We start from the raw sequence: 13,837 nt of genomic DNA, 5'->3' as shown, positions 1-13,837 counted from the left end.
ACACGAGGAGTTTGTTAGACCCCAGTCCACCCTGGGTACCGAACAAAACAAGCTTGAGAAGCTCGAGATACTTTGAACATCGACTGATGTCATTGATGTCATTGATTATGACCAGAAGGGCCTCAAAAGAGACTGTTCAAAAATTAGGCTACGTCAAGAAGGGCAGCATTCCTGGTAACAGGTCAATAGTTCCCACTATTAAACGGCAGTCGCTAAAATGGACGCCTTCAGGTTCTCAAATTGAACAAGTACCCTTAAAGAGGAAACTCTATTCCCAGCTCAATTAAGGATACATTGACAAATCTGAACTTAAAAACGTTTCCGTGGGTTATTTAATGCTGAAGATTCATGCCTCCCAAATTTCCGAAAATATGCCGGCGACCTCCGGAAATTGCCGAAGATATTGCCACAACTTGTAAAATTATCTGAAAACGTTCGAGAACTTTTCAAGACGCAGAGATAAACATTACAAGACCACAAAGCAGCAAATACCTTTCACGTTTTATTTTTGTTGAAATTCTAACCGCACATATGTGAAGGAGCCCTCTGAAAGTTACTAACATAATGTTAAAAGTCGCCCGTACTCTCAAACCTATTCACTGGACTAAAGGATTTGTTGAATTATGCCCGCTCCAGCGCTGAAAAAAAACCCAAAGTAGCTATGCTTAATTGTACCTGGAAATGAGCTGTTAGTTTTTTCTAAGGGGTTAGAATCTCCATTGAATATTCAAACATTGATCTGATTGTATGTTTTAAATAATTTTGTGAAATTTATGCCGTAAAGGAAAATTTTAGTTTGACATTATCTAATCACTTCTGTCCGTTTCTCAAAATTACGGCATAGTCCCCCTACAAAAATGGATTCGACGCGCGCCCGGCTCCTCCCTCCGCCTACAGATTTATGTTAGGCTATTCTAGGCTCTCAGTTAGTGGATTATAGAGCGGGCAAGCGACGCACCTCTACCTTTCTTCCTTCTTTTGCCCTCATTCGCTTGTTTTCAGAAACCGATAGCCGGGCACGGGATATGAACCAGCAGTTAAGGAGAACGGGTGTGTAACAGTCAGAAAGAGAACTGTTACTGTTCTTCGTTCTCGTCTGAACAGACCTAAGAGCCACGTAGCAGGCAAAAACCTGTGGTTTAATTAACTCGATAAATTGCGAAGACATTCGTTCAACCAACAGACTGATTCAATTCGCGCCAAACTTTTTTGTTACCTCTTCGTTGTTATTTCACCTTTAGGAACTATACTCAGAGGAACAAAAACCTTTTTCCCATCGATATTGATTACTTAAAATATTTCCACCTGTCATTTTTACTCTTGACTTGATAATGACGTGAAGCAACGTCGTCAAAATACGTACGAACAGTGTTGTAAGTTTTTAGAAGTTTCTATGCATTTTAATAACTTTCTAGCGTTGAAATTTGCAATCAAAAGTTTCTCTAAATCTCTTCTTATAAGGACAAGAGGCACACTAATTAAGAGGAAAATTGCGCAGCATTAATGCGTGAGATTACTTGAAGTGCAACAACGCGATTGCATATATAAATCGTTAGATAAACCCAGAAACCACAAATAATAGACGTAATTTCAAAATAGTGCAAAAACAGCTGAAGACAGATGGAAACAAATTCACTTTTGCTCAATTTTGCTTGTCGTGAGTGTCATACAACCCTCTCTAAAGACAACGGACGGGCAGCTTCGTGCTCTCATGTATTTATAGTAAATCGTTAGATGGCTTTTTTAGAGAGTCTCGAGTCTGTAAAATGGTTTATTTAAACAACCGTTGCTCCTGCTTATTGAAAGAATTCCCCCAGGATCCTCATAACGAAGTCTCCAAGATTTCTGTGAGCCCTTACTACAGAGCTGAGCGAATCATCTGGTAAGTATCTGGTCAGTAGTGTGTGAAGATGGCCGAACACAAGAGCATCCAACTCTGTAGGCCTAAAATAGCAAACCGATAACAATGTGAATGATTATCACGACAAAAACACCAATAACAAGAACAATAGTGATGATGATAACGAATACTTTTTCTGAGAGAAATTAATTCTAACACCGTGACACTCTTTAGCTAATTTGTAAATTCAGTGGAAAGTTAAAAGGAAATAAAAAGAGTGGTGATGGAAAATAAAAATCTAAACATTGAAAAGATCAAAACAATCTGTTGAGCTTATGAATAAGGGGGGAAAGTTTCTGCGTCGGTGGGGCAGGGGGTTCTTACTGAGTTGATAATGTAAATTGTCTCCATAGATAATTTTCGAGCGTTTGTCCTCCCTCCGAGCAAAGGACTAACACTCGAAAAGTCAGCTTTATCAACACAGCTGATTAAAAAAAATCATTTTGAGCTGATGACTAATGCCAAAGAGACATGTTAGTAGCTATTAAGGTGACACACTGAAGAGCAATTTACAGACTGAGTCTTTTATGCCAACAAAAAAAACAAAACAAACACACTAAACATGATAATAACTTCTCTGTTACTTAATCAACGTTTGGTGATTTACCTGTCGTTTATGAAGAATTTGTTATTTCCAAGTTTTTCAGAGAGGGCTTGACATGTCCGCTTGAATTCTTCAAGAACCTGTTGAATATAATAAACATATTTAACATCAAATGAAAGAGCAAAACTGAAACTGAAAGTTCTGGACATGGTGTGAAAAAGCAAAGGCTGCAGTTTAAATACAAGTACAGCTCAAGAGAGAAAGATTGCCATTTCATTTGTTACTTGCATTGATTTGAAACCAAATTCTCAATGCTAACACTATAAGAAATGCAATTCAGATGATGAGAATATTTGATGCTGATTTGGACAGTGTGGGATGATTTGAAAAATGAGCCACAAGTTGACAAATAGAATGAAAGTGGATTCATGTTTAAGATATCTTGCACAAATAGTTTGACTTTTTGTATCAGAGGGAGAAAAAAAGGGAAGAAACAGAGCTATTAGCCCTTGGACCCTTATGAAAGACTAGCATCTAATTTCTCTGCACAATATCACCACTGAATCAAACACTTAGGTCATGAGAATATAGGATGTGATCACCAACGGAAACTTTTGATTGTTAAGCCAATTCTTCTGGTCAGTATCATGGGAAATGTAAAAAAAACAGTATAGAGAATATGCATACTGATGTGAGGGTGTCATGGGTTAGGAGCCTAAGTGATTCAGATGCCAAATGTTTTAACTATTTAATGTGAGGTCCTAAGGTCCACTCTTAAAATGTTCAGCCATTGAGCCATGCCAATGCCTGCATCTTTATTTTATCACAGTTGTAAAGTACCCATTAGGAAAAATGCTAGAACAGTACAAAGCACATATATACCTCATTTTCTGTCTTGTGATGCCACCCATCTGCCTTCAGTTGTTGACAGATTTTCCACTGCCTCCTGTAGCTAAGAACAAGATTCAATGGAAAAGGGAACTGACTGCCATAATGCTGTCTTGTACGCACTGCCCAGTCTTTCTTCCACCACAACATGTAAAGCTATTTAGGCCAAGAGAGATAAAAATATTGCATCAAACCTTCTGATAATTCTATAGAACCATGACTGGCTTTCAACCCTTCAACCCCTTAGAGTGACAAGCATGTAATTTCTCCTTACAATATCAACCCTGAATCAAACATTAACCCTTTACTTCCTAACATCAGTATCCATATTCTCCTTACTCTTCTCTGTGCATATCCTTTGGTACTGACAAGGAAAATTTGTTTAACAATCAAAACCTCTTTAGTTGGCAATCATGTTTTTGTTTTCTCATGATCCTAATGAATGATTCACCAGTATTGCTGTATGGAGAAATTATATGCTGATCACTCTTAGGGTTTAAAAGATTAGGGCCATGAGAATAAAGGAAATGATCACCAACTAAAGAAGCTCTTGATTTTTTAAGCAAATTCTCTTTGTCAGCACCATAGGAAAAGTGTAGAGAACAGTAAGGAGAATGTGCATACTGATCTTAAGGTGTAAAGGGCTGACAGCAAGGAAGCTCTTAATATTGAACAACAGCACAGGAGATAACTGTTTCATCCCCTTGACCATGATCTGTCTCAAAAAACAAAACTAAACAGCACAGGGAAAATCTAAGGGAGTAGAAATATTGCAGTTTTTGCACACCCTAACTCCATACCACTGTTCACAAAGTTAATTTCTTAGACATAATATCATGTCTGGGGTTCATTTGATTCTTTTCCTTGCTCCTTGAGTTGTCTTCCTTCCAGAAAAAAAGAGCAAACTTTCACTTTATCCAAAAGCACTCAAGTAATGCAGTAATGTAATGACCCTGTATACTATTCAGATAAATGTTTCAAATGTTAGTTAGACCATAGAAGTTTATTGAATCACTCCTAGAGAAATGTTGTCACAGTACAATATTCTAGCATAGAATCCTGTCCCCTGCATTACTTGAATGCATTGGGACAAAAGTGAAATTTTGCTTCTTTTTTTTTCTGGAAGGAAGGCATCTCATAGGACAAAACAATGCTCAATGATTGGTTAGAACTCATAGTGACCCTGTATACTACTTATGACAGAATCTTCACATTACCTCAGATGGAACAAGAGAGTTTTCAATGAGTGATAAATATGCTTTCATTTCTGCTTTGTCTTTCATTTCAAAGTTTGCACTTGTAGAGAAGCCCTGTCAATGTAAAGTTTAGACATAAAGACTTTTATTATATGGAAAGGTAGTCATGAGGTAAATCCAAGCATTCTGATGGTTCTTACTAGGTCTATATATTGCTATACAGATTATTTCCCCAGAAACAGTAATAAGCCATGTAATTTTTATGGCAATAGCCAGCATATTCAAAATAAATGGGTTTGTTTCAAGTGCAATATAATAAACTGCTGCACTGCCCTTAGTCCAAACTGCCACAACCAAGGGCTAATATTCCCCAGTATGGCCCTGGTGCTCAGTTGTAAGAAGTTGATATCTAAAATGTTACACAGATTCCAAAGTAGCACTTCTATCTTCTTTCAGATTACAGGTTCGAATCCCCAGTATGGCCCTCATGCTCAGTTAGTAAGAAGCTGATGTTTAAAATGCTACAGAGATTCCCAAATAGTACTTCTATCTTCTTTCAGTCTACAGGTTTAATTAGTTTCTATTCAATATTAAGCCTACAATTTTTTTAAAAAGTTAATGTATAATTAATTTTGCTGGTAATGTTGGATTTCTCAGAAGCAGTAGTGTGGTAGTTAATACAGTGAACTCAAACTGAGAGATCTGGGTTCAAGTTTGGTGAACTCAAGCTTAGAGATCTGGGTTCAAGTTCTGTCCAGGTCAGGGTTTTGTGTTGCAAGACACTTGTGGGGAAGACACTTTCCTCTCACAGTGCCGCCCTCCACCCAGGATCATAAATAAGGATCCGTGGACTATCAAGAAAGCTTGACCAAATGCTGAAGGTTACCAGGGATGAACCTGCATTTCATCCATGACTTAATGCTACCAAAATAGTGTTTGGCTTCAGCAAAGATTGGCAGTTTTTAGGACTATATGTTATCTATTATTTGGCTTAACTGAGAATCCCTTGGTCAAAAGTTACTGAACACATGCTTCTTTTAAAATCATACAAAATCATAAAGGTGAAACACAAGGTTCCTCTCAATTTAAGTCACGCTTGAGGTAATGACTTGATAGCCAACATCTGTGAACCTATCAAAAAGCAATGAACTCTGTAACTAATACTCAACAGATCCTACATAGATTAAGTAACTAATACCCATACCTTAGCCTCAACAAATGAAACTATTTCTTGAAAATCACCAATCAAATCTCTGTCTGCTCTTAGAAATGGAACATTGCCTAAATACAAAAGTAAAACATACCAGTAAAACTTAAATTTTTTTTTTTTAAGTTTCTCATGAAAGGACATTATCAAGGTGCTATACAGCTCTGTATAACTTATCCTTCTTCCAAAAACAATACAAATAAAAAAACCACCCACCTGTTGGAGACATAAACTCGGCATTCCTTCTGCACTTAACATCATGGGCCAATCCACAAAATCTAAGGTAAGCCTGTAAAGGAATAAAATTGCAGTTTAAAGCAAAAATAGCCTCATGACCCATGAACAAAATGCCTTTCCAGTTGATCAATATCTACAGATTCAATCACTAGATTGAAAGAGAGTAGAGAGTTTTTTTGTTTTTTTTTTCCACAGAACACTTAACATTATTTTGTTGCATTTTTCTCCACATACAATACTTGACAATATTCTTAGGACACTTCAGACAAAAAGGTTGTGAACAAGTAAATTCTTAAACCCATGTAGGTAGCAAACAATTCCCCTTTCCCCTTTGCAATGTTGATAAAAATCACTCACACAAACCCAAAAAAGTGGGTTTTTTTATCAGTTTTCTTTTCTATCGTGGCTAAAGAAAAATGCACTCACCTCTATACCTCTACAACTTGCAGCATCTGTCAGAAGAATGGTGTCTACAGGAAATATAGAAATAAGAAATATTCAATAAAAACCAATCCATCACATTGGCTATTAACCATTTGACCTCAAAGAGCAAGTAGTATCTTATTTCTCTCTACAACATTTCCCCTGAATCAAAGAGTAAGGTCATGAGAATAGGGAAAATGATCACCAACTAAAGAAGAGGGGCACTGGGGTCTATAAAATACTGCAAAACTGCATAAAAATTTGATCAAAACTGAAAACTGCATGAAATTCTTGCTGCATTTTCTCTTGTGACACAATCAACAATTGCTTCTTGAGGTCCTTGAGGGACTTTAAAAGCCATAGTTTACAAACTGATCCGACAAAATACTCCACATTGCAAGGTCAAAGTCTCTAGCATTATTCAAGACACATGACCTCCTATGGAAACCCATGATATTTCACCTACAAGAAATTATTTTGGTGACATTTGGTTTGTCGTGCATTCCTTTCAATAACATTTGTATTTCACAGCTATTTGAGATCAGTGGAGGTGCTTAATCACTGCTCAGATTGAAGAGAAACTGGAACCCAAATAGGAAAAACTGAAAACCACTTCAGATACCAAATCCAAAAACCCATCTGTATTTTTGATGAAAACTGCATGTACCAAATGCCAAAAGAAAGGTAAATCTGCAAACTGCCAATCCCAGTGCCCCCAATACCCCCTCCTAAAGAGGCTCTTCATTTTTAAACAAGTTCTCCCTGTCAGCACCTGAGAAAATGTATAGAGAACTGTTTGGAGAATTTGCATTCTGATGTTAGGGTGTAAGGGGTTGAATACTTCATGTGGAATCAAGTTTCCACAAATCCTAGCAGGAGATTCAATGAAGAATAGCTCCCTTGCAATGACTATCTGATGAATGTGGTGTGAAATGCACATTACCGACATGTTTCAGAAAAATTAATAAGATCTTTCTTCAAGAAATATTACCTTTGCAGGGTTCATATAGCTCCACATTGTCAGGCCATACACCATGTTCTGTGCCTGAAAATATAAATTCACAGCAATAGAAGCATTTTTTAAGCTGAATAGTTAATATGATTTCCACACAGCCCTATGCATAACCCTTTAACTCCCAAAAGTGATTCACATGTAACTTTTTCCTACAATATCCATCCACTGTCCAGCAAACAGGTAATGAGAATACTCAAATGTATCAGGTAGAAGTTATCTTGATCTAACACCAAATTCCTGCAACCAATTTAAAAGAAAATGTGTAGCAGCTGAATGGGAGAATTAACAATCAGATCCTGGAAGTTAAAGCATAGTGAAAGCAATAGATTGCCTTTTGGACTATAGCTTTGTTTTATCATAGTATGGAGATCTCTGGAAATCTTATTATGCAGTTTTTCTAATGGATAGTATTTCTTAGGTTGGATCTCATGAAAAGTAAGGAGATTTACCTGTCACAAAATGCCATCTACAAATTGTAATAGAAGAGATGTAAGGGAAGACTAGAGGTGTCCTCAGTTGTAATTATTACTAATAGCAGGTTTGCTTTGTACATCTAGTTTTAATTTATTCATATATTTAAGTTTGTGTTGTAATCAGAGCTCTCAAGTTAATTTTCTGGTTAAGAGTGAGATGCCCTGGGCATCTCCTATCTAAGGGGGGGGTGTATGGGGGTATGCTCCCTTGCAAATTGTGAAAAAAATCACCTGTGAATGCTTTCCTTAGCTATGAGAAAGAATTTCCACTGATTGAAAGTGCTCAAAGCAAGTACAGAGGGTACAAGGAATAAATTATATTTAAAAGGATAAATTAATTCTATTGGTACTAACTAAAGTAGCAGTTTGCTATCTCAAAATGAACAGTAGAATTGACAAACCTCACTAATAAGTGATAAATAATATTTTTAGCGTGAGTCTTGGATTTAAGTGAATCTCACGCTTAACGCACTAGACTTGAGAGCTCTATTAATGACACTCGCAATGCATGAAAAAGTCTGCGAAAATTGATCTTTCGTATCCGTGAAAGTTTCCTTTTAGATGCATTGGTGCCCATCAGGGGCAGTCACACTTATATCACGAGATATGATGCTTCATTAAACATGACCAAATGGCAAGGGTAAAGAAATTCACTGATTTTGATTTTACCAAAGAGATAACTGGGACGTTCCGCAATAAAACTTACTCATTGCCGCAATCACAGCATCCGCTATCGGCCCTGCAGCCGCCATCTTGAGAGAGCGCTGGGACCTAATCCTATTTTTACGTCTTGGTCGAGAGTTTTTCGATGATCTGTTTTTGATAAACGATCTTCACCAAATAAGGAATAATTGGTTTCGAACTTGCTTAAAGTGGTACAATTGTTGTAACAACTTGAAAGATATGTCAGAACTTGATTGTTGAAAGCTCTTAAGAGCAGATGTTGTCAACATCGGCCAGATGTGACTGCGCGCAGCCTGGACAGCAATACTCAAATTTCAAATTCTGTTCAAAGTTCGAAATTATTCCCTCCCCTACTTCCCGTACGTATAAATGGAGATCGTGTTTGAAAACAGTGCTAGAACTCTCTGGTGCCAGATTACAACAGTATAAACCTGGCTTCCAAGACGTATTGCTCGACATTTGGGTCCGCTAGCGCTAAAGTCAATGAATTCTCCCTCGGAAGAAAATAAGAAAAGACATCGCGAGAACTTTTCTACGCCTGAAAGTGAACCGAATGTACTGGAAGCGAGCACTGTAAAGTGTTTTCCCGCTGTCAAACGCAGTTTTCGTCAAAAACAGAGTAATTGGAGATGGAGATGGAAGTATTTTACGAGGTATGTTTTTCTTCTTTTATCATCTCCCCTTTGTGGCAAGATCAAAACCTTTTTCTGCATGTTGGATCGAGTAGTTTTACTTGAATTGGCGGCAATCAAAAGTAATTGTTGATACTTCACATCCTTCGTCATATTCGCAGATATTCTGCACGGTAATGAACTCCCCGTGGATTCCAGAGGCAAACATCGCATCATATTGTGTAACAAAAGTTGTTCAACTCTAATATCACAAAGATGCATTATTACTGGTATTTCAGATGTATGCGTTTGCAGAATGTTTTAGCGTAAATGATAGGCGTTGAGAATTATTTTTGCAAAAAAATATGTTACAGCAGATGGTTTCTCGTATTTCTTCAATATCGCAAAAAGTCGATTCGTCGACTGGATATGAATTTCATCTCAGATTTTTTATAATTCTTGAAAACATCTAACGAACGAAATCCAAATTTGAACGCTTGCTTGTTAATTTCATCGGTCAGGTGAATTTCTTTCTCTTTAAAAATCCCCGGTTTTATCTGTGTAGGCACGAAATTGAAAATATTCGGGTAAAACCCCTTTGTAGTTGGCGGCTGTTCGAGAGCTTCTCTTTCTTAAATATTTTGTATTGGTCTTCCTTAAGTGTTGAGTCGAGACCACTTCGAATTTTTATTATGGGAAGAATATTTGGGCACGCGTATGAAATCGTTCATCGATCCTCAAAACACAATGATTTTCGATTCATATTTCATAACTTGCCAAACCACAGAAGCTAAACAATTTCGATTCTTGACGAGGATAAATTCCTTTAATTTTAATAATCCTGAACACATTATTTTTGCAGAAGGTTTTTAATTTGATTTGCGACGTATATTGGTTTTATTTTTTGTCAACTGGGTAAACAAGTTGAACTCCTCGCTGTGTTTAGAATTGTTGTCGCCTGCCATGAGAGTTTTGTCGCCCAAAACAACACTTTGGCATTAATTTTCTAGAACCATCAACTACACAATAGTTTGTGGTCGGTTTTTACCCCTAAGGATTTTGGATGTGGCTTGTGATTCACAAAAATAGTAGGCGGTTTTTCTTTCTCTATGGTAAACACGTGGACATATTGTTTTTAATGAACTTCGTATTGGTTTACAGTAGCGAAACCACACATAAGATTTCCATCGTTGTGTAACACTGATGACATTCGGTCACAGGAGTGTTCTCCTCAAAAAACCGCAAACAGCTATTGCTTACTTTTGTAAAAAAAACATTACTAATTGCTAGTCAATTCTGAATCATTTCTGATTTCTCTCAATCATGTCTAGCTTCAAACTTTTATGCTGTATCATCTGTGACTTCTCTCACGCATATATAGCTTCAAAATTTTATACTGTTGATTGGAAACGGTTTAATTTTTACACAGTACTGGCTAGCATCTCATACCTCTTCCTCACAAGCTTAAGCATTTGATTTCCTGTTATTGATAACATGTATGCTTCCTTTTAAGCCTAATTTTAATAATTTGGCTATTCATTAGATTATCACAATGCTATGCTCTGCTAGCCTCTGGCAGAGCTAGTTGTCACTTGCTAGATGTTTATTGAGTAAAGTTGACAACTGTTACAGATCTGAATTCTGAAGACAGCCACGTTGCCTTTTCACCAGCAGAAACTGTTGAGCATAATCATTGCTTAAAGGAAAACAAAAACAAATACAGTTCATTTCCATTTACATCTTGTCAATTAGATCACAGATGACACGAAAGTGAAACAAAAACAAAATCAGGGTTAATTACCCGAGTAGAGTATAAACAACAGACAATGTTGTACAATTTCTATTTGTAAAGACAAATTCTGATAAGGCAATTTTTGTCAAAAGCAATGCATGTTAAATATTGAAGGATGTCAGAGATTTTTGACACAGAGAACATTCATGCAAAGTGACTCATGCTTGCTTGTCTGATTTGTGTTGTTGACAGGGCCCTGCAGCCAATCTCAGAACAAGGTGAAAATGCAAAAGATGACACAATTAAAGGTGACGAGAGTGACCGCAATTCAGCAGGGGTTGGGAGCAATGAAAAGGATTTAGAAAGAGGGCATGAGAGCATAGATTTATACAATAAAGATAAAGTGGATTGTGCATACAACACAAAGGATGAAAATAGTCTTCAAAATAATCAAGAATCACTGGCATCTAAAGAAGATTACAGTGCCTGTAACAAACTAATTGAGAAGTTTCAAGAAGCTGTGTTAGATAATGCAGTAAGAATCATTCAAGCTGCCTTTAAACGTTTCAGAGAAAGGCGCCATTTTCTGAAACTAAAGAAAGCAGCCACAGTAATACAAAGGAGTGTAAGACAGTGGCTTAAATTGAGACAGTCGAATGAAAGGCCTCGGCTAAAATCTCTAAAGCACAAAGGAAAGCTCGAAATAGGGGAACAAAAGAGTGGTTCAATGCCAAATCTGCTGAATGGAAAAGTTGATGGTATTCACACTGAAAACAAAGAAAGAGGAGGTGAAAGAGAGACATCTCATGGAGAATTTGAAGATGAAAGAGAACCAACAAATGGAGGCTTTGAGGATGAAAGAGACAACTGCCAGTGTAACTACAAGGAACTGATTCATGGTAATGAGGAGCTCTGTGCACGAGAATCAACTGTGGATGAAACTGACCAATTTGACATTTCATTTGATAGTCTCGACACTGAATCTTTTATGGGGAGTGCTGATAATCTCAGTGAAACAGATGTCTTCATAGACCAGAATGGAGATAATTCTCCCACTGGTGATGCAGATGCTCTCTCATTGGCTGACAGCGGCATTGACATGTGTTCTGATACAGTCCAAGAAGTTGCTATCATTGAGGAATGTGAATTTTCCAAGATTGAAAATACCCTTCCAAATACCTCAAGCTCATTAACAAATGAACCAACTGATCGCCAAAAATGAGAAGAATTTGGTCCTCGCTGGCATAACAATTTCTAAATACTGGTACTCTGACTGTACTAATTCAAAATCTTGAAAAAAAAATTCTCTCACAGGTATATATGAATGTATTAGAAATTGTCCGGAGAAAGTGGACACAAGTCAGTCTTGGGGTTTTTTTACTTTTCCCTTTTCATTTCTTGTGCATATTTTTTTTGGTAAAAATATTAATAATATCATGATCATATATTGAAGTCTGAGTGATGGGGTTGAAAAACAAAAATCATTGCTCAATATAAGATGTATTATTACGCAGATCGGAGCTATTTTATATTTCTCATGTTTTATTTTTAGCATGAGAACTCTGTACCCATCTCAATTTCAGCTTTGAAGACAATTCGTTTACGTCACTTTTAAGTATTTTTTTTTTGTATTATTACTTTCATTGCCAATAGTTGCTCTTCAGATTATTTCAACACAACCCAACCTTAATTGCACACGTAAATCTCAGAGGTTATTAATTCAGAACCTCTCTCTACAATATTAATACATTGTTAAGTAATCAGGTGATAAGAACAGACCAACACATCATCTAGAGGTTGAAATCTTGAAATAACACCAAGTTCTCTCTATTAATTTTCATGGAGTCCAAAGGGAGGATTACTCCTCTGATATGTTAAGTGTAAGGGTTCATGGAAAGGACCTTAGAACCAGCTCCCAAAAGATTGATGAATCTGGTTATTCTAAAATGTCACTTAAGCTCAAGTAAGGCCATAACAATTGTTTTGTTTGTAGATGGTAAATTTACATTTTGCTAGCTGGCTTGCCTTAAGTAGTTTATGAAGATATTTGCATTCACTTTGAATTGAAAACTTGTTCTGTTCTCCTCATATGGTGACCCAAATAAGAGAAAATTTTGACATAATTTTTTTGTGCCATTGGAGGAAAACTCATTCTTTCTCAAACTTATTTAGTTGGGATATCCTTGTAATGAGATTTAAACCTGTAGGTTGTGTTTGCTGATGTTGACTTTTTTTAAAGTGTATCTGCACAGTACCTATTCAGGTGACTTGAAGTTTGTTTGTTCATCTTTGTGAATTCTTTTGCTTTTTTTTCTTTTGCATGCTAATTGCAGTAAAGTATGAGAATGCCAGTAGTTTGTAATTACACTTTACTATAGTCCCATTCCTAGAAAGGGAAGAGGAAAGTATGTAAAGTATATAATAGATAGTCATTTTCAATTTATTAGTTTCTTTTCTAAACATTGCTAAATAAATGCATTTCAATTCAATTGGCTTCAAATGCATGCAAAATTTTGGAATAGATACGAGGCATCAATGGAACAGAAGAATGAAAAGTTTCCATCACTTGTAAAAAGTGATTTAAAAAATTTTGTTGAATTTTATATTAAATTGTGAATAAATTATGGTTGTTGCATGGAGTCTGTTCCAGACTTTCAGGCAACCAGAATATTCAATGCTTATTTATGAAAAATACTTGAAGAATTTTTAATAAAATCTTGAATTGACAGACTGTCTTTTTTCTTTCTTCATATTACACTTCAATCTTGGGAAAAGAAATGTAGTCTTGGAAGCGGCTGGAGCACTCAAGAACTACGTCTCCACTTCTTTCGTGCGCTAGCTGCTTCGTGTGTACTTTACATCAGAACAGAGCACAATCAAGGCTTCTTTATTTGTTAAATAGAACAGCGTTCAGGTTCTCCGCCTCC

At 36.6% G+C, this 13,837-nt stretch overlaps 2 protein-coding genes across 2 annotated transcripts; one reads left to right on the top strand and one right to left on the bottom strand.

The window, feature by feature from the left end:
- Positions 1-489: 489 nt before the first annotated feature.
- LOC113669598 (metaxin-2) lies at positions 490-9,112 on the bottom strand. Its single transcript, XM_089182713.1, has 9 exons — positions 8,590-9,112; positions 7,387-7,440; positions 6,399-6,442; positions 5,952-6,024; positions 5,733-5,809; positions 4,550-4,642; positions 3,327-3,488; positions 2,508-2,584; positions 490-1,944 (listed from the first exon to the last, which is right to left on the bottom strand). Exons 1-9 carry the CDS (start codon positions 8,633-8,635, stop codon positions 1,797-1,799), a joined length of 774 nt encoding a protein of 257 aa, XP_089038839.1. The 5' UTR covers positions 8,636-9,112; the 3' UTR covers positions 490-1,796.
- LOC113669597 (uncharacterized) lies at positions 8,929-13,638 on the top strand. The gene is made up of 2 exons (XM_027185663.2): positions 8,929-9,220; positions 11,163-13,638. The coding sequence occupies exons 1-2, from the start codon at positions 9,051-9,053 to the stop codon at positions 12,130-12,132; spliced, it is 1,140 nt and encodes a 379-aa protein (XP_027041464.2). The 5' UTR covers positions 8,929-9,050; the 3' UTR covers positions 12,133-13,638.
- The last annotated feature ends 199 nt before the right edge of the window (positions 13,639-13,837 follow it).

This window comes from Pocillopora damicornis, chromosome 9 (assembly GCF_964200805.1).
Source record: "Pocillopora damicornis chromosome 9, jaPocDami1.2, whole genome shotgun sequence".
In the NCBI taxonomy this organism is placed as follows: Eukaryota; Metazoa; Cnidaria; class Anthozoa; order Scleractinia; family Pocilloporidae; genus Pocillopora; species Pocillopora damicornis.
The sequence above is the reverse complement of the archived record's forward strand: the minus strand, read 5'-3'. Positions and strand labels throughout refer to the sequence as shown.

Coding starts and splice junctions, on each gene's coding strand:
- LOC113669598 (XM_089182713.1), bottom strand. CDS start 8,635: ATGGCGGCTGCAGGGCCGATAGCGGATGCTGTGATTGCGGCAATGA. Junction 6,025..6,398: donor CAAGTTGTAGAGGTATAGAG/GTGAGTGCATTT, acceptor ATTCCTTTACAG/GCTTACCTTAGATTTTGTGG. Junction 5,810..5,951: donor CGAGTTTATGTCTCCAACAG/GTGGGTGGTTTT, acceptor TTTTGTATTTAG/GCAATGTTCCATTTCTAAGA.
- LOC113669597 (XM_027185663.2), top strand. CDS start 9,051: ATGAATTCTCCCTCGGAAGAAAATAAGAAAAGACATCGCGAGAACTTT. Junction 9,221..11,162: donor AGATGGAAGTATTTTACGAG/GTATGTTTTTCT, acceptor TGTTGTTGACAG/GGCCCTGCAGCCAATCTCAG.